The 24714-nt window shown below is 41.6% G+C and overlaps 1 protein-coding gene across 4 annotated transcripts in view; it reads left to right on the top strand.

Moving 5' to 3' along the window:
- Positions 1 to 23886, top strand: part of LOC113014142 (retinoic acid receptor beta) — a 192781-nt gene extending 168895 nt beyond the window's left edge. For 3 of the 4 annotated variants that reach the window (XM_026155468.1, XM_026155466.1, XM_026155467.1), the window contains 4 exons: positions 6511 to 6687; positions 12676 to 12880; positions 15015 to 15173; positions 21586 to 23886. In XM_026155468.1, coding sequence (XP_026011253.1) covers positions 6511 to 6687; positions 12676 to 12880; positions 15015 to 15173; positions 21586 to 21824 — 780 coding nt within the window. In that variant the 3' untranslated portion in view covers positions 21825 to 23886. The remainder of the gene's footprint in view (positions 1 to 6510; positions 6688 to 12675; positions 12881 to 15014; positions 15174 to 21585) is intronic. The other variant, XM_026155469.1, reaches the window with a different exon arrangement.
- Positions 23887 to 24714: the final 828 nt, after the last annotated feature.

The following is a 24714-nucleotide window of genomic DNA, read 5'->3' as shown; positions in this document are numbered from 1 at the left end:
TACAAGGCCAGCGTAAATTATTGTGACCTGTCCAAAAATGGCATCCTGGGATCGAGCTCGGTTTTAACCACCCTTACCCTTCCACCCACTGTTCTTCAGTTAATCTGTGGGCCCCCATAAACAGACAAACAAAAACTATCACTATTTAACAATTTAACAAGATAAACAACATCAGATTAATTTATACAATCTGATCTTTGTCTGCACAATACATGGACATGTAGCATGCAGACATGTTTCTGCATTCCTTGCTGGCTTAAGATTGTAAAATATAAATGCCAATGTAGTTAAATACATATCTGTTGTTATTATTACATGAGTATGACCAATGGTGGAGTCATTTTGAAAAATATTCCCTTAGGAAAAGAAGCAAGAAAACATCATGAAAAGACCACAGTACACATAAAAGTCTACTATTTGAAATGTGCATAAAACATCAAAACTAAGAATTATTATTCTGTACAAAAATGTCCTCCAACAGCGTCAAATGGATTAATATTACTGCAGGAGCTCACTTTAAATACTTTCTTCATTTCTGTTTAATGTTCAGCAAAATACTCCTTACATGAGTGTGTGCGGTGACAGCGAGGACCAAGTAACACTGAAACTAAATCAGCTAAAAACACATAAAAATATTAGTTAAAAAATCAACTGAATTAAAAGACTGAACAGTGTGTGACATAGTTAACTGTCAATAAAGATGAAGGTGGGGTGTTGGCAAACAGGTAGGTAGACTTATTTCTGTCATGGACAATCTCCAAAAAGCCCTGAACAACAGCATTTCAAACCATTAATCGCTTTCTTTAATAAAATGTCACACTTTAAAAGCCGCTTAACTGTGGGCCACATCAATTCGCACATTATGAACATTACACAAAAAGACAACGAACACAAGGCGGAAAAATAAAATAAGCTGACTTTCATGTGCTTTGTGAAAATGCAGTACTGCAAACGATGTTCACGTAAAACTTGAAAAACAAATCAACTGCGACTAATAGTGTGTCACAGTGCACTAAATCTAACAGCAACACAACCATGAATCATCATCCCTCAAAATGAGTAACAACAGAAAACCCATTAAAAACAATCAGGCTTAGATTAAGAGGGTTTTTGTATGTTTGTTTGTTTTATGTGTGTACTCCCTCAGCTGAAGTAACATTTTTGTTCAGGTCAAAATGTCAACATGAATGATGAGATCTCAGTTTATTTCAAATAAGTCCAGCAGCAGAAGTAAAATCTTTCAGCTGGAACAGATGTAGCAGGGATGGAGAGATCCCAAGCTGACGTAACCGTGGGAAGCACTACATCTGCCATAGTCGCCGCACGAAGCAGCAACTGCTCACCTTTCGCCACTGAAGTGGGTCTTCATTAGGTGAAAGACCAGTCGAGTATCACTCCAGCTCGTCTGTGGGCTCTTTATAGACATCCCCAAAAGAGGAAGTTAAGCAAGTGACTGCACATTTCTCTGTTTAGTTCATTTCCTGCTATTCTTGGTAGATACAGAAGGAGAAATAATTATTCGATCCCTGATAAATTTGTTTGCTCACTTACAAAGAAATGAGCAGTCTCTATTTTTACAGTAGTTTAATTTTAACAGCGAGAGACAGAGTATCAACCAAAAACCCAGAAACAGCACGTTACATAAAAGCTCTGAACTGATTTGAATGTTGCTTCGTGTATATGTGTGCATTGGATTGGTAATAAAGAAGGTACCTAGAATTCATGAAGTTATGGTGTGCACCCCGAGCAGTTCATCGCATGGTTTAACCTGGTGACTGTCTAGTTCAATAGTATTCTTCTATTGTACTGTAGGTTGCTGTTGTTAAATATATTATCATACGTAATATAATGTTCATTTTTCCTTCTTCGAGCACAACAAAACCTGAAAGTAGGTTTTATTTTTCAAACAAACATTTTAAATATCACCTCTGTCACTGACATGAAAAATACACAATAATGAGTCTCTCTGGTTAGTCTGTAAATCTAATGTGAACTCAGATGCTTTCTGCTCTTGACTTTATAATAGTTATTTATGGAGAATAAACAAGCTAATTGTCCAAGGAGTTTGCTTGGTGAGACAAAGCCCTCTGTCAGCATCTCTGAGCAGTTGCATTTGTGATTGGAACAGCAACAGTCAATTACAGTAACACAAAGGCTTTGTGTCCATATCTCCTGAGGTCTGTGAGTCACACTGTGTGCACTCCTGCCACATCACAGTGCTTCTGTAGGCCAGGGCAACTACACAGACATCTTTAACGTGTCATTTTTAACACAGTTGTGCGAGCTGTTGTGTGAAGCAAAAATCCAGATAGATGGATAGCCACTCATTCTTTCTTGACTGTCAAACTCCCATGTCCCATTTTTGCTGTCAGTTAGTGTTTCCTAGTACAGCCTACTAGTCGATACTGTTATACTTCTTTGAAGTCTACCAGCTGGAGCGCATGCGTATTGGTGCGTTGAGATTTAAATTCTCCATGGATGAATTTACAACAGAAAACAAGCAAACAGAATGCAAAGAAAACAGACGAGGCTCTATGTGGATGTCTGCACGCCTGTCTTATGGTGGGTACCCTGCTGGACTTGCAGACGTGGAAAGTATAATGGCTTGTGGCCCATTAATGATCACCACGTTAGTTCCTTCACGGGCAAACAGTGACATTGCCACAATCCCATACCATTTACACCAGTCCTCATAGTATGATTGTTTGATTAATATGCATGTTGTTGTGAGGCTGGACCTCGGTCTGTGGGACAAGTTCAGCGAGGTGGCCACGAAGTGCATTATCAAGATTGTGGAGTTTGACGAACGAGTGCCTGGCTTCATGATTGTTTTATAATCATGCACGTTGTTTTTCCTTGTTATTTTTGCTTTCGCTCTTTGTTTCAGCGCCCGTCATTTGCGATTACTGCTCCAGGTTGCATCACTTTGCTTTCAGTCTGCCAACCAGTTCACACTTTGCTGGTATCCTGCCGTTTCCATTTGTATGTCTTCTGTTTTCTGGTCTGCTCCTCGCCTGATTGGTTTGCCACACAGTTTGCCTATCCATGTAAAAGTTGTGATCCAAAAATTCTGAAACCAATCAACAGCCATTCATGATTTACACTCAACAAAAATATAAACGCAACACTTTTGTTTTTGCTCCCATTCCCCATGGGATGGACGTAGAGACCTAAAATTCATTCCAGATACACAATATAACCATCCCTCCCAAACAGTGGTCACAAATCAGTCCAAATGTGTGGTAGTGGGCACATCTGCTATATTGAGATAAACCATCCAACCTCACAGGTGTGCCACATCAGGATGCTGATCTGACATCATGAGTAGTGCACAGGTGTACCTCAGACTGCCCACAACAAAAGGCCACCCTGGAATGTGCAGTTTTTTGCGCTATTGGGGGTCTGGGGACCCAGAACCGGTCAGTATCTGGTGTGACCACCATTTGCCTCATGCAGTGCAACACATCGTCGCATGGAGTCTATCAGATTGTCAATTGTGGCCTGTGGAATGTTGGTCCACTCCACTTCAATGGCTGTGCGAGGTTGTTGGATATTCGTGGGAACTGGTACACGCTGTCGTATACGCCGGTCAAGCACATCCCGAACATGCTCAATGGGTGACATGTCCGGTGAGTATGCTGGCCATGCAAGAACTGGGACATTCTCAGCTGCCATCTGCCCTGAACAATGTGAACCATGATTCATCCGTGAAGCGCACACCTCTCCAACGTGCCAGACGCCATCGAATGTGAGCATTTGCCCACACAAGTCTGTTACGGCGACGAGCTGGAGTCAGGTCAAGACCCCGATGAGGACGACGGGCATGCAGTTGAGCGTCCCTGAGACGGTTTCTGACAGTTTGTGCAGAAATTGTTTGGTTGTGCAAACCAATTGTTCCAGCAGCTGTCTGGGTGGCTGGTCTCAGACGATCTTGGAGGTGAACCTGCTGGATGTGGAGGTCCTGGGCTGGTGTGGTTACACGAGGTCTGCGGTTGTGAGGCCGGTTGGATGTGCTGCCATATTCTCTGAAACGCCTGTGGAGACGGCTTATGGTTGAGAAATGAACATTCAGTGCACGGGCGACAGATCTGGTTGACATTCCTGCTGTCAGCATGCCAATTGCACGCTCCCTCATTGCTTGTGGCATCTGTGGCATTTTGCTGTGAGACAAAACTGCACATTCCAGGGTGGCCTTTTGTTGTGGGCAGTCTGAGGTACACCTGTGTCATGATGTCAGATCAGCATCCTGATGTGGCACACCTGTGAGGTGGGATGGATTATCTCAATATAGCAGATGTGCCCACTACCACACATTTGGACTGATTTGTGACCACTTTTTGGGAGGGATAGTTATATTGTGTATCTGGAATGAATTTTAGGTCTCTACGTCCATCCCATGGGGAATGGGAGCAGTAACAAAGGTGTTGCGTTTATATTTTTGTTGAGTGTACATTCAATCATCTTCCATTCAATGCCACCTGCTCAGGTACAATCTGTGCAAAGGTCTTTAGTTGCCTTTCATTTCTTTTTCCATTTTGCTGAAATGGGAATTATGTAACCAGTCTGTAAAAAAAACCCTCATTCTTTAACACAGACTGAACTCTCTTTCTTTAGTCATTATTATTCAGGCATAGTTCTTCAAGGACCGTTCTTAAAGGACAATCCAGAGCTCTTCTTTCGATGCTCACTGTCTTTTGTCCTTTCTCTGTCACAGTAATCTCACACTGCTTCAGTAATGTTAAGGTCTGGGGCACAACTCCTCATAGTGTTTCATTGTGTGTGTTTTCTATCCAGGTGTCCTTTTACTGCACTGGCAGTGTATTTGGGTTGATTGTCATACTGGCGAATAACATTTTCCAACATAGCAAATTGGTATGGTCCGGATCTGGCCCACACAATGTGCTTACACATGGCCCACATACCGCAAAGAACAATGGCCCTTTGGTGGCCCAGACCTGGTTTGCCAGAGGTGGCCCATACATGGGCCAGCACAAGCCTGTTGCAGACACAATGGTGGCCCTGTGCTGGCCCAGAACAGTTTCAGCTCTGGCCCCAGATGTCAGCCTAATGTGTACCTTAATCAAGCCATGTAATAACAACATGTGCTGGAACACAATAGTACAAAAGTAACATGACAAATCTCTGTTCACACAGTGAATGGACTGATTCTTATATAGTGTTTTTCTGCTCTCCCGGATTACTAAAAGTGCTCTATACAGCACACCACATTCACACACTTTCTCTAAACTGAGTGCTTCCTAACTACATTGACACTCTTGACATGCAGACTGGAGGAGCCAGGGATCGAACCACTAACCTTCCGATCAGTAGGTGACCTGCTCTACCTCCTGAGCTTCAGCCACCTGGTGGTAAACATGAATAAACTGTCACTAGGTTTTGGATAACGTGTACACTCACAAACCTGTAAAACCTGCATTTGAAACGTTGGCCACCATAGCAGTATAGTACTGCAACATGGCATTTGGGTCTTCTAACTAAAATAGGAACATAAATAGTGCCATCATTGCCAGACCTGGCCCACATCTGGTTGACAGACACCCTGCCATGACACCGGTCAGTCAGAAGTGCCAGCTTGATGCCGGATCCAGGCCAGACCTGTCTGCTATGTGGGTTTGTATATTACACAGTGGATCAAAATCTGATAGTGGACGTTATGTGAATAAACATTCTCTGTCATGATATTTAACAAACACACATGATCTCTGAGAGACAATCACTCGTTCACATTTTCATCTCAAATATTAAACCTGACTTGACTGCATTTAAGCCCTAAACAGAGTTCTGCTACTGAACAAGAAAAAATAAAATCATAAAATAATTAAAGAAAAATAGAAAAACAATGAGTCTAGGATTCATCTTGGCCAATAACTCAAGAAATAATCAGAACAAATCACAGCAGAGGTGAAAGTCACAGACTATGTTATGATTTGAAGTTAAATTCCACAAATCAACAATCTGTTGTAATGATTCTCACTTTAACGCACTGGTCCATGAGAAATTATCTCAGGATTGCCTTTCCCTCTTACAGTTCCCGACTTTAGCCCTTCATTTGCCATTACTTTTCTTTCTTTCCTCCCCTGAATCACTTTTACTCTTTCCTGTTTTTATTGCTCTATGGATTCCAACCATCCTTGCCTCCCTGTCATCTTTGGATAGATTCTGCACCATATAGCTGTATTAATGATACCCTGGCTTCAAACTGCTCTGCACTATCTGTCACTGCTCCATTGCTGCATCCCGTCATTGCCAAAGCATCCCTCTGACACTGTTAGGCTCATTATCGCAGGGCCTAGCCACCAGGCTCAGTACAGCATATTCACAACAACAATCTTTGTGTTTTTGAGAGCTTGGGTTTTATGGTGAATATATTCTATATGCACGTCTGAGACATGTGGAGCAGAGTGAAGAGATCATTAGCAGCAATGACGACAGTAGCTGTCTCTTGGCCTGACACTGCTCTCTGTGTATGCGTATATATGTGTGATGCAGAACTCGAGTGCAGACCACCGTGTGAGGTTGGACCTAGGACTGTGGGACAAGTTCAGCGAGCTGGCCACTAAGTGCATTATCAAGATTGTGGAGTTTGCCAAACGAGTGCCTGGCTTCACGGGGCTGACCATTGCAGACCAGATCACACTACTGAAAGCTGCCTGTCTCGACATTCTGGTGGGTGCTTTTATTTTGAAGAAGCAACGTTATTATTTAGTGATTGGACAATGCTTTCTTTTGTACTGGCCTAACATTGATGCGTCTTTTGTCAAGGTGGAAAAGACTTGGATACATCTCAGCCAATCATAATTTTCTTAATATACGAGGCATTGTTCGATGCCAACAATATATAGCCAAGATCAGCTTTATTGTCAATACTACCATATCATCTCCTGTCTCACAATGTGCAAAACAAATATGTAAATTATAAATGGGGAAAAAAGAGAATAAAAATATGGGATACAAATTCAAAAATATGAATATTGATAAAGAAATATAAAAATGTATTAAACCCTATTATTATTGCAGTCTATATATAAAAATATGATGCATGCTAGGATGAGTATACCCTATACACAATACTGCAGTTTCTGTATTAAATCATATGCAGAATATAGGCACTGTGTCCCTGTCCAGGAGATACTTCTCATTTCCTAATGTGGAAAATTCTTCTGAATACTTTTGTAGGGCTGAGGCAGCTGAAGCAAGCACTAAACATAGAGCACTGGCATTTCCTTTAATGTAGGACAAATTGTGTTCTGGTTTGTGAACCTGAATCATAGCGAGGTGCTTTATATTGTAAGATAAAGAACCTACAATAAAAGAGAGGAAACCCCAACAAACATCCCCTTTGAGCAAGCGCTTGGCAACAATGGGAAGGAAAAACTCCCTTTAAATGGAACCTTGGCAGAACCAGACCTAGGTATGGGGCAGTCATGAGGAGAGGGAGGAAAAAGAAGAAACTATATAGGAGAGACAGACATTAATAATATGTAATGATTACATGCAGAGAGCTGTATAAACACAATGTGAAAAAGGTGAGTGAAGAAGAAATACTCTTTCTTACATGGGAATCCCCGGCAGCCTACACCTATTGCAGCATAACTAAGGGAGGATCCAGGGTCACCTGGTCCAGCCCTAACTATATGCTTTAGCAAAAAGGAAAGTTTGAAGCCTAATCTTGAAAGTAGAGATAGTGTCTGTCTCCTGAATCCAAACTGGAAGCTGGTTCCACAGAAGAGGGGCCTGAAAACTGAAGGCTCTGCCTCCCATTCTACTTTTAAATACTCTAGGAACAACAAGTAGGCCTGCAGAGTGAGAGCGAAGTGCTCTAATAGGGTGATATGGTACTACAAGGTCATTAAGATAAGATGGGGCCTGATTATTTAAGACCTTGTATGTGAGGAGCAGGATTTTGAATTCTGGATTTAACAGGAAGCCAAAACAGGAGAAATCTGCTCTCTCTTTCTAGTCCCTGTCAGGACTCTTGCTGCAGCATTTTGGATTAGCTGAAGGCTTTTCAGGGAGTATAGAGGACTTCCTGATAATAATGAATTACAGTCGTCCAGCCTGGAAGTAATAAATGCATGAACTAGTTTTTCAGCGTCACTCTGAGACAGGATATTTCTAACTTTAGAGATGTTGCGCAAATGGAAGAAAGCAGTCTTACATATTTGTTTAATATGTGCGTTGAAGGACATGTCCTGGTCAAAAATGACTCCAAGGTTCCTCACAGTGTTACTGGAGGCCAAGGTAATGCCATCCAGAGTAAGAATCTGCTTAGATACCATATTTCTAAGGTTTTCAGGGCCGAGTACAATAACCTCAGTTTGATCTGAATTAAGAAGCAGAAAGTTAGCGACCATCCAGGTCTTTATGTCTTTAAGACATTCCTGCAGTTTAACTCATTGGTGTGTGTTATCTGGCTTCATGGACAGATAGAGCTGGGTGTCATCTGCATAGCAGTGTAAATGTATGCTATGTCTTCTAATGATGCTGCCTAAGGGAAGCATGTATAATGTAAACAGAATTGGTCCTAGCACTGAACCCTGTGGAACTCCATAATTAACCTCAGTGTGTGAAGAGGACTCTCCATTTACATGCACAAACTGGAGTCTATTAGATAGATATGATACAAACCACTGCAGTGCAGTACCTGTAATACCTACAGCATGTTCTAATCGCTCTAATAGGATATTATGGTCGACAGTATCGAACGCTGTATAAATAAAATTGAATTGAATTGAATACAAATGATTGTGATGTCACAATCGCAGAATAATACAATAACAATGTGCTGTAATTTCTTTATGTGAAGGGTTCGAAGGATTAGGATTCAGGATTTAACCAGAGACTATAAACCTGAAATCTGTGTAGGACAGCTGATCTGGACAAATGCATTATTTATTTCCTATAAGAGATCACAAGCTGTTCCAGTTCCTGTGTTACTGAGCAGATCCACGTTTCACTCTTTTTAAATAGCACATTGCAACATTTAACACTTTTATTTGTTACAGATTCAGCAGAGGGACGTCACTCACGGTGTGTTCCCTGCTGAGAAAAAGGCAGCTTGTTTCAGTTCGTTGCTACTGTTTGATGAAAATACCGGCGTTATTGAAGAATGATAGTTGTGGCTCACCTCTAGGCACAGGCTCTAAGTCATACAGTTTTGGCTCTGTGATAACAGTTTGAACCATCCAGTGCTGATTATGCATTCATAAACTCTTCTAGTAGCAACTTTCACAACCATAGTAGGCATACGGCATGTATGTAAAAGCAAACAGCACAGTAAATTGTGTGCCACAGACATTGCATTTCTCATTGACTCATTTTTATAGTCTCCTCCTGAAAGTGAAACTCTTACAAATACAGGTACCATGAGGCCAGCAGCAAAAATACTCCAAAAATACTAGTTGTGACACTGAGCCTCTTTAAAGCGAGGTAGCTTTTTACTGCTTAAAGAAGGTTTTTGGGTGCCTCAGTAAATCTTGACCTAATTGTTCCTTTAAAATTCCAACCTTATTTTTTCACAGGCCGGCCTGTGTTTATATGACCTTTGTAGAACAACAAGGTTCAAACATGTGGCGAAGTCAGATGTGAGTTTTGTGGTCCATCTTCTGCACATTGTAATTTCAACAAGGCGGATATCCAGCATCACATTGTTAAGGAGACAAGTGTAAGGTAGTTCCAATTCTCAGTGCTCCGCTCTCCTCTTTCCTAAGCCCTTATCGATTTTCCTACCCATCAGAATTTGGGTAAGAGGTTAGGAAAGATAGGAGGTGTTTTTGGAGCAATGATCAATTCCAGCTGTGCCTGGAAGCTGTCAATCAAAGAGGTCAGACATCTTCCACCAGGATCTATTTGGATGAGTTATCAGAAAATTCGCCAGCTGAGACTTACGAAGGGAGAAACAATCAATGTGTCTTTTTTTATTTCTATTTGTAAAATAAATATGCTTGTCGATTATGTAAAGTTAGCAATTTCATCATGAGTCTGCAGTGACTGATTTGCTTTTAGCCTCAGGTGGCCAGTGGACAAACTGCACTTCAGCGCTGCCTTCATTTTTCTCTATAGAGGTTTCCATGTAGTCACAAGTGTAAACAAACGTAAAAGACAAACCAGCCACTGGAATCTGAGAGCAGCAAGCTGCCACACTGTCATGTGACTCCGCCAAGTGAGAGCAAGAATGTATGATCTTAACTGATACAAATACATCTGCTATAGTCTTTATTAACCACTAATAAACCCAACTAACATTATAGTATAAACATAAACGTGGTAAATTAAACTGAGAATGTAAAATCCACCATTGATGGCTATTGATGTAGTTGCAACAGAGCTAAATCACACAGGATTTCAGGACTTGTTGGTCGCTACCACATTATTTATTATTCTTTATATGTATTTGTTAACAGGTTAGTTTTGGGGCTATTGCTGTAGTTGAGTTTGAGACTTTGTACTGGCCTGTCGTACTTGTCAGGTGTGACAAAGCAGTGTAATGAACTCACAGGGACACACGCGAGGTGAGAAGTTGAAGGCCGACCACGATGAGTTTCTGGCTCTGACTCAACCATCAACATCCGCTCACCCGCACGTTTTTATGGTGAAGGGCGTAGATATTATGCACAAGGACTGGGTGAGGGAGTGTCAGTAGAAAGATCAAACACTTTGTGGGTAGATGTGTGTATGTGTGTATCTAAGCGCAGGCCTGGCCAGCCGGTGCGAGTCACCGCCAGTAGCCATGTTTTATTCTTTTTCATGTTGCAGACATGCCTGCCACTCACTGTCAGAGTCAACCCACTCAAATAGCTTCAAAGGCTACTGTAAGCTTCACATCCACCATCAGTTGCTTCATTAGGTGAACACACACACACACACACACACACAAACATGCAGTGCAACAGGGAGATCCAAAGGTAGTAACCTTTGGATCTCCCTGTTGCACTGCATGTTTGTGTGTGTGTGTGTCTTTTGGGTCTTTGGAAGGTCACTGTTTTTCTGGTGTATTGTGTCTGCTGGTTTATGTAAAATGTGTTAGACCTCATAGAGTCAGCTGACTTCTATTAAAATCAAACAGAGCAACATGTCAAGGTAAATAATGGTCTGTAAATAAGAACAGCAGCCAGGTGTTAGGTAGATGAATGTGCATTTAACTCCTTGTTTTAGGTTGAACATGTCAGCAAATCACTGGCTCGTTCAGCAGCAACAATACACAGAACAACTATAACATTTCAAGTGTCTTTAGGATCTCGTCTGCATTTAGCCCTCTCTGTGGTCTCTAATTTATATATAAATGACATTTGTGATGTGTCAGAAATGTTACATTTTGTTTTGTTTGCAGATGATACAAATTTTTATTGTGAAAGAATTGGCTAAAATTATGGTTATTGAAATGAAAAAAATAAAAAAATGGTTTGATGTAAATGAGTTATCGCTGAATTTGGAAAAAACAAAGTTTATGATATTCGGAAACCGTGTAAAGGAGGAAGAGATAGTATTATCTATAGAGGGAGTGATAATTGAAAGAGTGACAGAATTCAGTTTTCTGGGTGTAATAGTGGACAAGTTACCATGGAAACCTCATACTGAACATGTTAAAAAAAAGATGGCTAAAAGTATTTATATCCTGGGTAATGTTAGATATATATTAGATTACAAGACAATGAGAATATTATGTTTTTTATTGTTTCTACCCTATCTGAGCTATTGTGTTGAAGTATGGGGGAATACATACGTGACTAATATGAAACCATTATATTTATTACAGAAGAGAGCGCTTCGAATGATGCATAATGTTAAATATAGAGAACACACTAATAGTTTGTTTATAAAATCTAAATTATTAAAACTAGAAGACATAGTGAAATTACAGACTTTAACTATTATGTTTAGGGCGAAAAATAAAACACTACCTCTCAAGTTACAAAGTTTATTTGTATTGTGTTCAGAAAATGGGGACGGCAGAAGGAAGTTTTATTTTAAGCTCGAACCACACAAAGGCAAATGTGTCCAACAGTCACAGGCATAAGAAACTGGAGTTCTCTCAGTGATCATCTTAAGTGTTGTACAAATGTTTCTCAATTTAAAATCTGCTATAAGAATAAAATGATGAACCAATATGAAGAAGTTGAAAATAATAGAATTTAATTGTAGAAAAATGATCCTTTTAGTTTGATATTTAGTGGTATTGCTCATTGTTGAGTATATTGTTCTGTTTGCTTTGTTTTGTTATGTGCAGAAAATTGTCATAGTGTAATTTTGGTTGCCTACTTGTATTATCACAGATAGGGGGCAGGTGTCAGTAAGAATTTATTCTTCTTCCTGCTCCTTTTCATGCATGGAAACAGTGCTACTTTAATTGAAAGGAAGGTTGTGTATGGGAATGCATTACTGCTGTACCATGTGTGAAACAAAAAATAAATAAATAAATAAATACTAACTGCAAGGAGAAACATCCTTCTCTCTGGTAGTAAACTACACTACACTGCACTCCACTACAGTTTATATTATTGGACAAATTGTGATATAAAGCTAATCACGTGGAGTCTCAGAATAAAGATGCAGTCTGAAAGTGAGCAGAATAGGTCCCCTTTAAACTTGCATTTCATTAAAAACCTGCCAGCTGTGAATCTCTCACAGTTTCTGCCTTGTTTGCTTCTCTGTCAGATCCTGCGCATCTGTACAAGATACACCCCTGACCAGGACACCATGACCTTTTCAGATGGGCTGACCCTCAACCGGACGCAGATGCACAATGCTGGCTTCGGCCCGCTTACTGACTTGGTGTTCACTTTTGCCAACCAGCTCCTGCCCATTGAGATGGATGACACAGAAACAGGCCTCCTCAGCGCTATCTGTCTCATCTCTGGAGGTGAATAAAGGACAGAGCATCAGGCGTTTAGTGAGAATGGGAACCGTTGGTGTTGATTAGTGTTGGTACCAAAGAATGACGAGAAACTGACAACGTGTACCTCAAAAAATAAGGACACGAGGACACAAATTTTGAGCAGACCTCATCACATTTCTGTCGGTCCTCAGAGGGATTGTATGGTTACACCTGCTTGTGCTTGCTCAAAAGAAGGAATTACCCACAAATGTTATCTAAGCAATCAGATCTTGGCTGTAGTCACAACTATACTTAGATCGTTTTAGTCAAAAACCACGTGGTGATTGAGTGGATCCAGATGCAGGACTCAAACAGACTAGAACTCAAATCACAGCTTTATTTGCTAAATACAAATACAACTGAGCACATGAAGCGAAGTGAAACATTACAGGCTGCCAGACCAACAGGACCACACATAACATGCTGTTTGCAGCCTGATTGCATCATAGTCTAAAGACATACACTAAGCAGTTTATGGTGAAATGTTGGAGTACGTAAAGAAAATGATTCAGTCCACATTTAAACTCTGCCTGACTCGTATTCGTTCAGCACAGTTAGCCCGTATTGACTCCAGCTGAATGTAGTCTGAAAGTCAGCCACAGGTTTCTTTGAGTAAGGCAGCAACGATCAGACTGTCAAACACATGAAGGAAATTAGAGAGTAATAATGTTTCATTTACTGTATGTCCACCAAAAATCATGCTTCAGTTGTCTTAATCACTCCCACCCGCCATCAGCACTCAGATTTCATCACTGCTGGGTTTTCATTCAGAGCTCTATACGTATATACTCAACCCACAAGGTCTCGCTACATATTACAGGCTCTTGCATAACCCATGAAAGGCACAAGACACCTCTGATCGCATTTGTAATCACATATCTTGACTACAGTTTCCCCAGGTCTAGATCTGAGTGTAAACACTGCCACCTTATGACTGGTTTGTGAAGTACACATTACACCATCAGGTCATCAACATCCGTTCACATTTTTATTTACATACCACGTAATCTCATCTTGTTTGCTCGCTAATGTTTCAGGTAACTGTAAATATTTCAAATGAGTTCCATCACATTACTCAAACACACAGAACCAAACAGCAACAAAATATCAACTAAAATCACTTTTGTTCAAACTAACAAACCTATTATAGAAGGTTAAAGGTTAAAGGTTAAAGATTCCTTGGCTGCACTGCAGGCACAGCGGTATCGTTAACTTACAGTGTCAGTAGAATACTGCACATGTTATACTTTAGTTTTTTCTCTTTAATGAATTTGCAAGAATTGCAACACAGTGAGCAAACAAACAGTTCCACTGTTATTATGGGATTTTGAGGTGGAAATGAATTTAACCTATTTTGAAATAAGGCTGTAACATGACAAGAGGTGGAACAGGTGAAGCTCTCTGAATACTTTCCAGATACACTGTATCAACCAAACAAACAACAACAACAAAATATTATTATTGTTGAGTCAAACAAGTATTTGAACCCTCAAACAGAATACGATTGAGTACTTGGTGAGGCATTTCTTGTAGTTGTTCACCAGGTTTGCACTCATCTCAGGAGCGAGGAGTCGGTGAACTCTAAATCCTTTCTTGGCTGCCACTGGGCAACTTGAAGCTTCAATGACCAACACAGATTTTCTGTAGGACTGAGGTCTACAGACTGGTTGGGCCTCTCTAGACCTGCAAATAATTATTTCCCCCGCTGTATAGTGGAGGTAGGTGCACACATATGGACTACATCATATGCAGACGGTGTAATCTGAAAGACAGGAGACTGCAAGGTGATATGAAGAGTCAGCATCGAACAGTAGTCTGCAGGATAACTTTGGATGTCCGGAAAAGGACGCAAGTGAGAGCAAATGCTGAGTTGTTCTCTTTTATATTAAAGGGTTTTTTAACTTTGCAATTTAAGGTACACTGAGATCATTGCTGCTATTGAAAGACAACACTGAACCCGACTGAACAGCTCTGTTTGCAATGTTTTTCTTCTAAATCAAACCAAACTTCATCACATATAATCGCCTCAGTTTTGTCTATATCATATAAAACCAATATATGAATTTGTCCTAATTGAGCCTCAAGTCTGACGTGTTTTGTGCATCTGTCTGCGTATCAGATCGTCAGGATCTCGAGGAGCCCTCTAAAGTGGACCAGCTGCAGGAGCCACTGCTTGAAGCTCTCAAGATCTATGTGAGAAAGCGTCGGCCAAGTAAACCACACATGTTCCCCAAAACCCTGATGAAGATCACCGACCTGCGCAGTATCAGTGCTAAAGGTAGGGTGGACATTAGCGTACCGTGTGGTGATGATTGAGCTTACAATCAGCAAAGTGATGTTTTTAAAGTGCTGTGTGGTGACAGCTACAGGAAGGCATTATTAGTACCACTGTAGTTAAATAAATATCTGCTATATCCCCAAAGATCATTTATTATTAGCTGAAAATTAGCTGGAAATAAAAGTGGTTTTAAATAAAACATCATGAAAACACTTCAGGACACATAAAACTCTGAAAAGTAAAAAGAATAGAAGATTCCCCATATTACTGCTGCACATGTTTAAGGTTGAGCTGCTTTACTTTCATATAAATGTATTTGAATATGAAGTATTTGCTGAATAATGCATATGCTGTTTCATGTCCAGCCTACATCTTATGTATATTAAAATATAATAATAATAAAACAAATTCAACCTAATTAAAAGGCTTGAGCCGAAATGGTTAACGGTCCAAAGGTAGGTTATTAACTGATTGCTCACTCTCCATCTCTTCATCACTAAGGTGGTTCAGGCTTTGTTGTTGTTTTGGAGACAATGATGATTAAAGCTGGGTTGAGGTGCTGTTACACGACACAGCTTTGATAGTAGCTCTTTGGAAAGTTTTGAAATCCTTTGGTGGAAAGATATAAAGATATATACAGCTTACAGTAGGGGAAATAATTATTTGATCCCATGCTGATTTTTCTAAAAGACTGAGGTCTGGACACTGGGTAGGCCTCTCCACACCTCCAAATAATTATTCCACCCACTGTGCAAGAGTGGAGGAATGTGCACACATGTGAAGCATCGGCTAGTTGTCTCCAGGATCACGTTGGACGTCAAAGAGGAAGCAGAGGATTGTCTAATATTGTGATGTCTTTATCTTTCAGTATAAACTGCACTGAGATGAGCTTTTGTGAATTGCTGCCATTTAAAAATAAAATTGAACTGAATTAAACATAATGATGAAATGCTGCAAATAACTATATTTTAGGAAATTGTAAACATGTTTGTGAACATCTTTTTATTTTGCATATACACGACAAAAATAACAGATTTCTTCTATATTGGCTTTTCTTCCTGTTAAATCCAGGATCTAATTTAAAATCCTCCTCAACAATCTGGCCCCATCTTATGATGCTCGTAGTACCATAGCGTCCCAATAGAGCACTTTATTCTCTTCTGCTGGCTTACTTGTAGACTATAGGGTCTTTAAAGGAAAAGGAAAAACTGATCCTTCAGCTATCAGGCCCCTCTTCTGTGGAACAGCTCCCAGTTTGGATTCAGGAGACAGACACTATCTCTATTTTTAAGATTTAAAACTTTCTTTTGTGCTAAAGCATGTAGTTAGGGCTGATCAGGTGACCACGAGTCCTCCCTTAGTTATGCTGCAGTATGCTTATGCTGCTAGTGGCCTGCCATGATGCACTGAGTACTTCTTCACTCACCCTTTTTACTCACTATGTGTTTTTTTGTTATTTCTCCCTCCCCTCACTCCCAAATAGTCACGACAGATAGCTGCTCTGCTTCTGCTCAGGTTTTATTTTGGCCAAAGGGGAGTTTTTCCTTCCCACTGTTGCCAAGTGCTTGCTCAAAGGAATCATTTATTGGGGGTTTCTCTCTACTATTGTTGTGTCTTTATTGTACAATATAAAGTGCCTTGAGGCAACTGCTGTTGTCATTTGGCGCTGAATAAATAAAATAAAACTGAACAGGACTAAATTGAAACAGCTAACCATCCAATTTTATATCTTCAAGCTTTTTCAAGCATATATACAAAACAGAGCACACACACAGGAAGGAAAATACTATCTTCTACTACAACAGGTGCTCAAAAAGCAGTGGGAAGAAGTAACACTTATGCACTCCCACCCCTCCACATGCTTCACAGAACTGTGCACCTACCCTTGTCTGCCAGAAGGATGATGATGTTGTTTTATTACTAAGTGATGTCAGTGCCTTCGTTCATCCAACAGATGCCCCCCGCACCTGTTGGATGCTGGGGGCTTTGCATTACTGCAACAGGCTGAAAATTTCACCCGTAGTTGCTCTGTTTCCACGTCTGCAATGTTCCATCCATCCACCCATCCACCACCTCCTCCAGCTTATCCGGGGGAACACCAAGGTGTTCCCAGGCCAGCCGAGAGATATAATCTCTCCAGCGTGTCCTGGGTCTGCCCCGGGGCCTCCTCCCGGTGGGACATGCCCGGAACACCTCACGCAGGAGGCGCCCAGGAGGCATCCTTGTCAGATGCCCGAACCACCTCAGCTGGCTCCTTTCGATGTGGAGGAGCAGCGGCTCTACTCTGAGCCCCTCCCGGATGGCTGAACTTCTCACCCTTAGGAGGAAGCTCATTTCCGCCGCTTGTATTCGCGATCTCGTTCTTTCGCTCACTACCCACAGCTCAGCACAGCATTGGTGAGGGTAGGGACGTAGATCGACTGTTAAATTGAGAGCTTCGCTTTTACACTCAGCTCTCTCTTCACCACGACAGACAGACAGTGATCGGGCGTACAGCATCCGATCACTGCAGCCGAAGCAAGTCTCTGTTGGATCTGCTCCTCTTTAGATTTTAGCACATCGATGGTAAAATTTGTTTGTTTCACTCATTCATTGAGCAGCTGGTGCTGTGCCTCCTGGAGGATTTTAGTTGTAACAGCAAGGGCCAAACTGTCTTGAGCTATCAGAGTGCGTGCATGGCAGAAGAATCCACAGCCACTTCCAGGACAGCGGCGACATGTGGCGCATATGGCAGGGCATCCAGGCCATCACCAACTACAGGAAGACAACACCTGCCTGTGATGGTGACGCCTCCCTACCAGATGCGTTGAACAACTTCTATGCACGCTTTGACCCTCAGAATGATGTGTTGGTAAGGAAGTCCACCCCCCTCACAAAAACCAGGTTCTGTGTCTGACCTCTGCTGATGTGAGGAAAAATCTTCGCAGAGTTAACCCACGGAAAGTTGCTGGTCCAGATAACATCCCTGGGAGAGTGCTCAGAGAATGTGCAGACCAGCTGACAGCTGTCCTCACAGACATCTTCTGTTGTCCCAACGTGCCTCAAGGCCACCACCATCGTTCCCGTGCCAAAGTCCCCAGTGTCCTGCTTCAATGACTACCTGCCCCGTTACACTCACGCCCATCATAATGAAGTCAAGACGCTCATCATGAGGCACATTAAGACCCTGCTGCCATCCACACTGGACCCACTGCAGTTCGCTTATCGGCCCAACCGATCAACTGACGACACCATCGCCACCACCTTACTTCTCGCCCTCACCCACCTGGACAATAAGGACACGTTTGTATGAATGCCATTCATAGACTTCAGTTCAGCATTCAACACAATCATTCCTCAGCACCTGATTGGAAAACTGAGCCTATTGAGCCTGAACACCTCCCTCTGCAACTGGATCCTGGACTTTCTGACGGAGAGACCTCAGACAGTCTGAATCGGCAACAGCATCTCCAACCACACTGAGCACTGGAGCCTCTCAAGGCTGTGTGCTCAGCCCACTGCTGTTCACTGTGCTGAGTCACGACTGTGCAGCAATGCACAGTTTGATCCACATCATCAAGTTCGCCAATGACACGACTGTGTTGGGTCTCAACAGCAAGAACCGACGAGTCAGCATACGGAGAGGACGCACAACAGACTGGTGTAGAGTCAACAACCTGTCTCTGAACGTGGACAAAACAAAAGACAGGATTGTTGACTTCATGAGAGCACGGAGAGATCACTGTCCACTTAACATCAATGGATCCTCTGTGGAGGTCGTCAAGTGCACCAAATTCCTTGGTGTCCACCTGGCAAAGAACCTCTCCTGGTCCCTCAAAACCAGCTCCATAACTAAGAAGGCCCAACAGCATCTCTACTTCCTGAGGAAGCTGAGAAAAGCCCATCTCCCACCATCCATTCTTACCACCTTCTACAGAGGGACTATTGAGAGCATCCCGAGCAGCTGCATCACTGTCTGGTATGGTAACTGCACCGTATTGGATTGCAATACCCTACAAGCCACCAGCGTTGTACACACACCCCTCAAACACACTCTTCACCCTGCTGCCTTCTGGAAAGAACTACCGGAGCATCCGGGCCCTCAATGCCAGACTGTGGAAGAGTTTCTTCCCCCAGGCCATCAGACTCCTGAACACTCAGTGACTGGACTGACACACTCATACCTTCATACACGTCACTACCAAGCACTTACCTGCAGTATCTCATACACACACACACACACACCTTCAGACACCAAGTTACTTTATGCACAATACTCAGTATTTTGCACATTTCCATTGCTTGTGTCTGTATCATTCTGTTCTGTTTAGTGTTGCACTGTCTTGTCTTGTTTTCTTGCAATTTTTGAACTTCACACTCTACGTAGTCCTGTGTTTGTCCGTTATATGTCATATGTAGCACCAGGGTCTCGGAGGAACGTTGTCTCTTTTCACTCTGTGCTGTACTACTGCACATCCTTGAAATGACAATAAAGCCACTCTTTTTTTGGCCATCACAAGGGATTTTTGACTCATGCTAAAAAAGAAAAATGTTCACAAACAACCAAATTATCCATTCATCCAGTGCATCTTCAAGGTTTTTAATAGATATGTTTAGGCCTTTAAAAGGAAAAGACAAAAAGCCAGTATTGACCCCTCAGTGAGGTGAAGTAGTCCTACAGCACGTTTCCACCGCTGTGCTTGACTGTGGGGATGGTGTTCTTTGTGTATTTGTACAGCGGGTCAAGTTGATGGCAGAGAGCTTGACTTTGGTTTCATCTGACCGGAAGCCTTCTCTGAATCATTTAGATGTTCACTGTGTCCAGTGTTGGGGAGTAACAGAGTACATGTACCGGCGTTACGTATTTAAAATACAAAATATGAGTAACTGTATTCCGTTACAGTTTCTGTATGTCCAACAGCAGCCTTTCAACGCCTCTCTCTGTCTCTCGCTAGCAAAGTTGACCCAGACAACAAAGTAAAACTAGTTTTCGGCTACGAGCCCGACACGAACCCGACGTATTAGCCAGAGGTCCCTTTACTACGGTTCGGAGCCGCTGACCTGTTTTATATACGCGCTGAATAGTTTTCTATACGAGATCACTGCAAAAAGTGCAGCCTTACCTAATGTCCACCTACTGTTACTCATATATATTAAGATTTAAACATCTAGCTGGTGTTGGTGTGGAGAGTAACCTTCAGTAATAAATCACACAGCAATAGCACATTCATGTAGTTGTAAAAAGCATGATAATATATTAAGTAATCCAAAGTATTCAAAATACGTTACAAAATACATCAGGTGTTGTTGGTGACTGTGGTTCCAACTGCCTTCAGATCATTAACAAGCTCCAACTGTGTAGTTTTGGGCTAGTCCACCACCTTTCGCCCCATGAAGTGAGATCCTGCATGGAGCTCCAGACCAACAGCATTTTGTATTTCTGCTATTTCTATTTTAATCAGGAATTGTGGGAATGGGTCACTTAATACTGACATTTTTAATGTGTTGAGCTTCTGAAGTGCTGATATTTCGAAACACTGTGTCACGTGACCATGGCTAAGTAAGGTTTAGTGCACAAGCATTTACAGTTAACACTCACCTTTTCACTGAGCTTAGTGATTGTTTAGTAGCCCATTCCAACTTTGTGCAGGTTTCCTTGTCCCTGATTGATTGATTGATTGATTGATTGATTGATTGATTGATTGATTGATTGATTGATTGATTGATTGATTGATTGATTGATTGATTGATTGATTGATTGATTGATTGATTGATGCCATAAGATTGGGGCATCAATCAGTCTTGGTTTCAATGGGATTATTTATTTATCAGTCAATTACATGCAAGTCAATTTATAACTTTTATGCAGCGTGACCCAGATGGGATCTGCGGGTCTTACCTGGGGTCTACTTCCTGTAGGACATGCCTGGCTAGTAGAGGCCAGGAGGCAACCACCTCAGCTGGCTCCTTTCTATGTGGAGGCTCAGCAGCTATACTCTGAACCCCCCACACGACTGAACTCCTCACACTATTAATAAGGGAGAGCCCATCCACCCATTGGAGAAAGCTAATTTCAGCTGCTTATATCAGCGATCTCATTCTTTCACCTTTAGAGAACGATAGCAGTGTTAACATGATGTTCAGGCCTGGATTAATAGATTTATGGCGTTTCCTAACATAGATGCTCTATCTGGTAGCAAATGGCTGCATAACATTTATGAAACAACAATCTACCAGCATCGGCATCAGTTACAATGTAAAACCATCAGATTAAACGACTCGTACATAACAGCAACAATCAGTCGACTACTTGTGCACATCCCTACTGCTAGTATTTTAGGTATTATATGGTTTATATTGAGAAAAGGACTATAGATGTTAAGGATTTATATTCCAGTTTCAAAACTGTTTTTCTCCTACCGTGGTCTTGCAGGAGCAGAGCGAGTCATCTCTCTAAAAATGGAGATCCCAGGTTCCATGCCACCGCTAATCCAGGAGATGCTGGAGAACTCAGAGGGCCAAGATAGCCAGAGCAGCAGCAGTACTTCAGCTGAGGTGGGGCCCAGACTCAACAGCAAGGGAAGTCGCAGCAAGGATGCTGCTACTGTGGAATCCCCTAATTCCTCAGACAACGAGGAGGGTGCTGCCACACCACCCAGAATCGAGCCCTAGGAGGCACCCCGGGAAACTCTCTGGCATTACTTTGCTCAAAAACATGGGCAAGATGTACATCCCTTAAAATCTACCTAACCTGACTCCTAAGCTTGATATTCCATTTTCCGTCCATTTTGTCCCTATTTTTCTCTCCAATTTCCCCAAAATTCTTTCATTGAAAAGAATATAACACAGAGGTCTCAAAGGATCCCTGCTTTGTGTACATTTCTGAATCGAGCTCTTATTTGACATGCCTCTGGGACTGTGACAGGAAGGGCATCGCTCTCACAAACCAGCAGAGATAATACTCCTCAGGTCTCCTGTGTAAATTCGTATCTGCATGACGGGAGTTTGATAAGTGTTTTCTCTGGTTCGCTCGGTCTTTCTCTGTCATCTGTTTTCTTCTCTTGTATCGTTGTCACATATGCATTGTACATATCATTGAATGGTTAGGTCTCTGTTTCTAAGATGAATTTTGTGGTGCTTTATTCATTGTCTCTGAGGTGACACATCGAGGATTAAAGCGGGGCTCATTTTAAGTCCTTCAAAAGGTTATCTAGAAGGTTACAGCATATAGACATCATGGAAGTCTAATATTTTATATTTCTTATTATATTTAAAACGTTTTATCTTTTATAACCGTTTTGGGTTCACATTTCTCCGTGAATAAGTGTACATCCAGACGTCGAGTTTGTTCGTTTGTTTCCTCGAAGGAGGAAAGCACAAGAGCAGAAGCCTGGAGATACACGCTGATCAGATCGGTCATGTCTCTTCTGCTTCAACCTTCCAGGTAAACTGCTGAGACCTAATGTAGAAGGTTAGATTGAGAATGCACCAGTCTATGAAATCAACTCATTTTGTGGCTCTTGTCAGAACTGATTGGGGAAATTAGGCTGATGACAGATACCAGAGGTTTGATCACATAAGATCCTTTTCCCTGTTACAGTATACTTCAGGTTTACCAAGATTCTCTTTTATTGTTTGCACTTTGGAACTGGGAGAGAATAACTGGAAAACGTGGAAAAAGATTCCATGTGTTCTCGCCATCTGTTTCCACAGTGTCAGATTAGCCTTCTGTGTAGAACAGAGAGGTAGTTCCTGGCTTTAACTGAGTCTATGGCTGCAGTTCCACCTCAGATACTTCAACAAGATACCAGGAACATTTGAAGAAAGTCAGTCCGGACAGAATCTATCACAGATTATTTTATTTTGGTGTTAACTTGTACTCACTGATGAAATCTGAGAATACAAAGAATTACTGTCATTAAGTTATGCTTTAAATAACTAGCTTTGTTGCTAACTTTATTTGGAGCTAAAGCTGAAAGTTAGCACAGTCGAAATGTTGGCAGTGACCTTTCATTGCATAGGAAAGCTACACAAACTACTTGCTTAACTGGACTTTAGTTGTGGATGATAATGTTACTTCTAATTTTAATGTAATTCCTGCGTCTGACCACTTATTTTAAGTCAGGTGTTAGCAGGTAACTTGGTGATTGAAATAGGATAGAATACCTACTTTATTGTCATAAAATAAGCTAATAAGAACCACAGTGCAAAACAAGCTAATAAGACTTCCAATGTCTCTTGCCAGTCCCTGTTTTCCCCGTCAGCAAGCTGTGCTAACATTTGTGCTTAACCCTCCTGTTTGATTCCAGCCTACATTAGCTTAGCAGCGATGAATGATTGAATGTCAGCCTAATCAGTGACTCCAGTGCTAGCAACATGCACTGCCAAGTGTGCGTGCATCTATTATGGCCTTATGAGAAGAGCTCCATAACCTCTTTTTCTGTCCCTTGCTTGAATCAGTGACACACGGGGGTAATGCTATACACACGACAACTGTACACTAATGTAAAAAGCACACAGTGGGGTGAATTGTGGAAAGACCCCAAACACTGACCGAGCTCTTTACATTGATAGACTTTCATCCCTCTTAAGTCAGCAGAGTAAAGACAATTGATCCAATATTAATCTCACTGACTGTGAACATAAACATGGTGAAGCTTTGATGAGTAGCTGTAACTATATAACTAAACAAAACGACGATTAAATGGCCTGTATTTGTATTTGTATAGCGCTTTACTAGTCCCTAAGGACACCAAAGTGCTTTACACATTCACACACTGGTGATGAAGCTACATTGTAGCCACAGCCACCCTGGGGCGCACTGACAGAGGCGAGGCTGCCGGACACTGGCGCCACCGGGCCCTCTGACCACCACCAGTAGGCAACGGGTGTCTTGCCCAAGGACACAACGACCGAGACTGTCGGAGCCGGGGCTCGAACCGGCAACCTTCTGATTACAAGGACAAACTCCCAACTCTTGAGCCACGATCGCCCCACAAACACAAACACAGCACAATGTTCAACTTTAAAACAATTAAGTACAAAAAGTATATAACAATTTTTTAAAGAAAAAGATGTGTTTCTTCATTTCAAAGAGGATGCAGTAAAGATGGAAAGACATTTTTGTTTTAGTTTCAGCAGTAAATACAGTTTACAGGCAGAGTTTTGTGCTAGCAGGCAAAATTCATGCAGAAAATCAAGTTTCAGGTTTGATTTAAACAACTCTGCATTGATCATTTTGAAACCAGATTTTACATCTAGACTGTAATTAAATATTATTATTATTATTAATAATAAATTATTTCAAGTCAAACAGGTTTAAATAAAGCTTTAAGTTTGCATTGAGCTGAGCAGTTAATTTGTCACATTCTGAATAAAAGCACGCAGAGCTTCACAGTTCTTGCTTTGACACGCGACATGAAGTTTTTCCTGATCAGCGCACAGACGCTGCACACGCTGCATCTTATCTAACATGGGTTCGATAACGTGGAACCTTTGGGGCTAACTTTTCAGTTTGGGGCAATAGCAGTTTCTGCTTTCTTGTTGATAGCAAAGTGAGAGC

Source organism: Astatotilapia calliptera, chromosome 22 (assembly GCF_900246225.1).
Source record: "Astatotilapia calliptera chromosome 22, fAstCal1.2, whole genome shotgun sequence".
NCBI classification, from domain to species: domain Eukaryota; kingdom Metazoa; phylum Chordata; class Actinopteri; order Cichliformes; family Cichlidae; genus Astatotilapia; species Astatotilapia calliptera.
The sequence above is the reverse complement of the archived record's forward strand: the minus strand, read 5'-3'. Positions and strand labels throughout refer to the sequence as shown.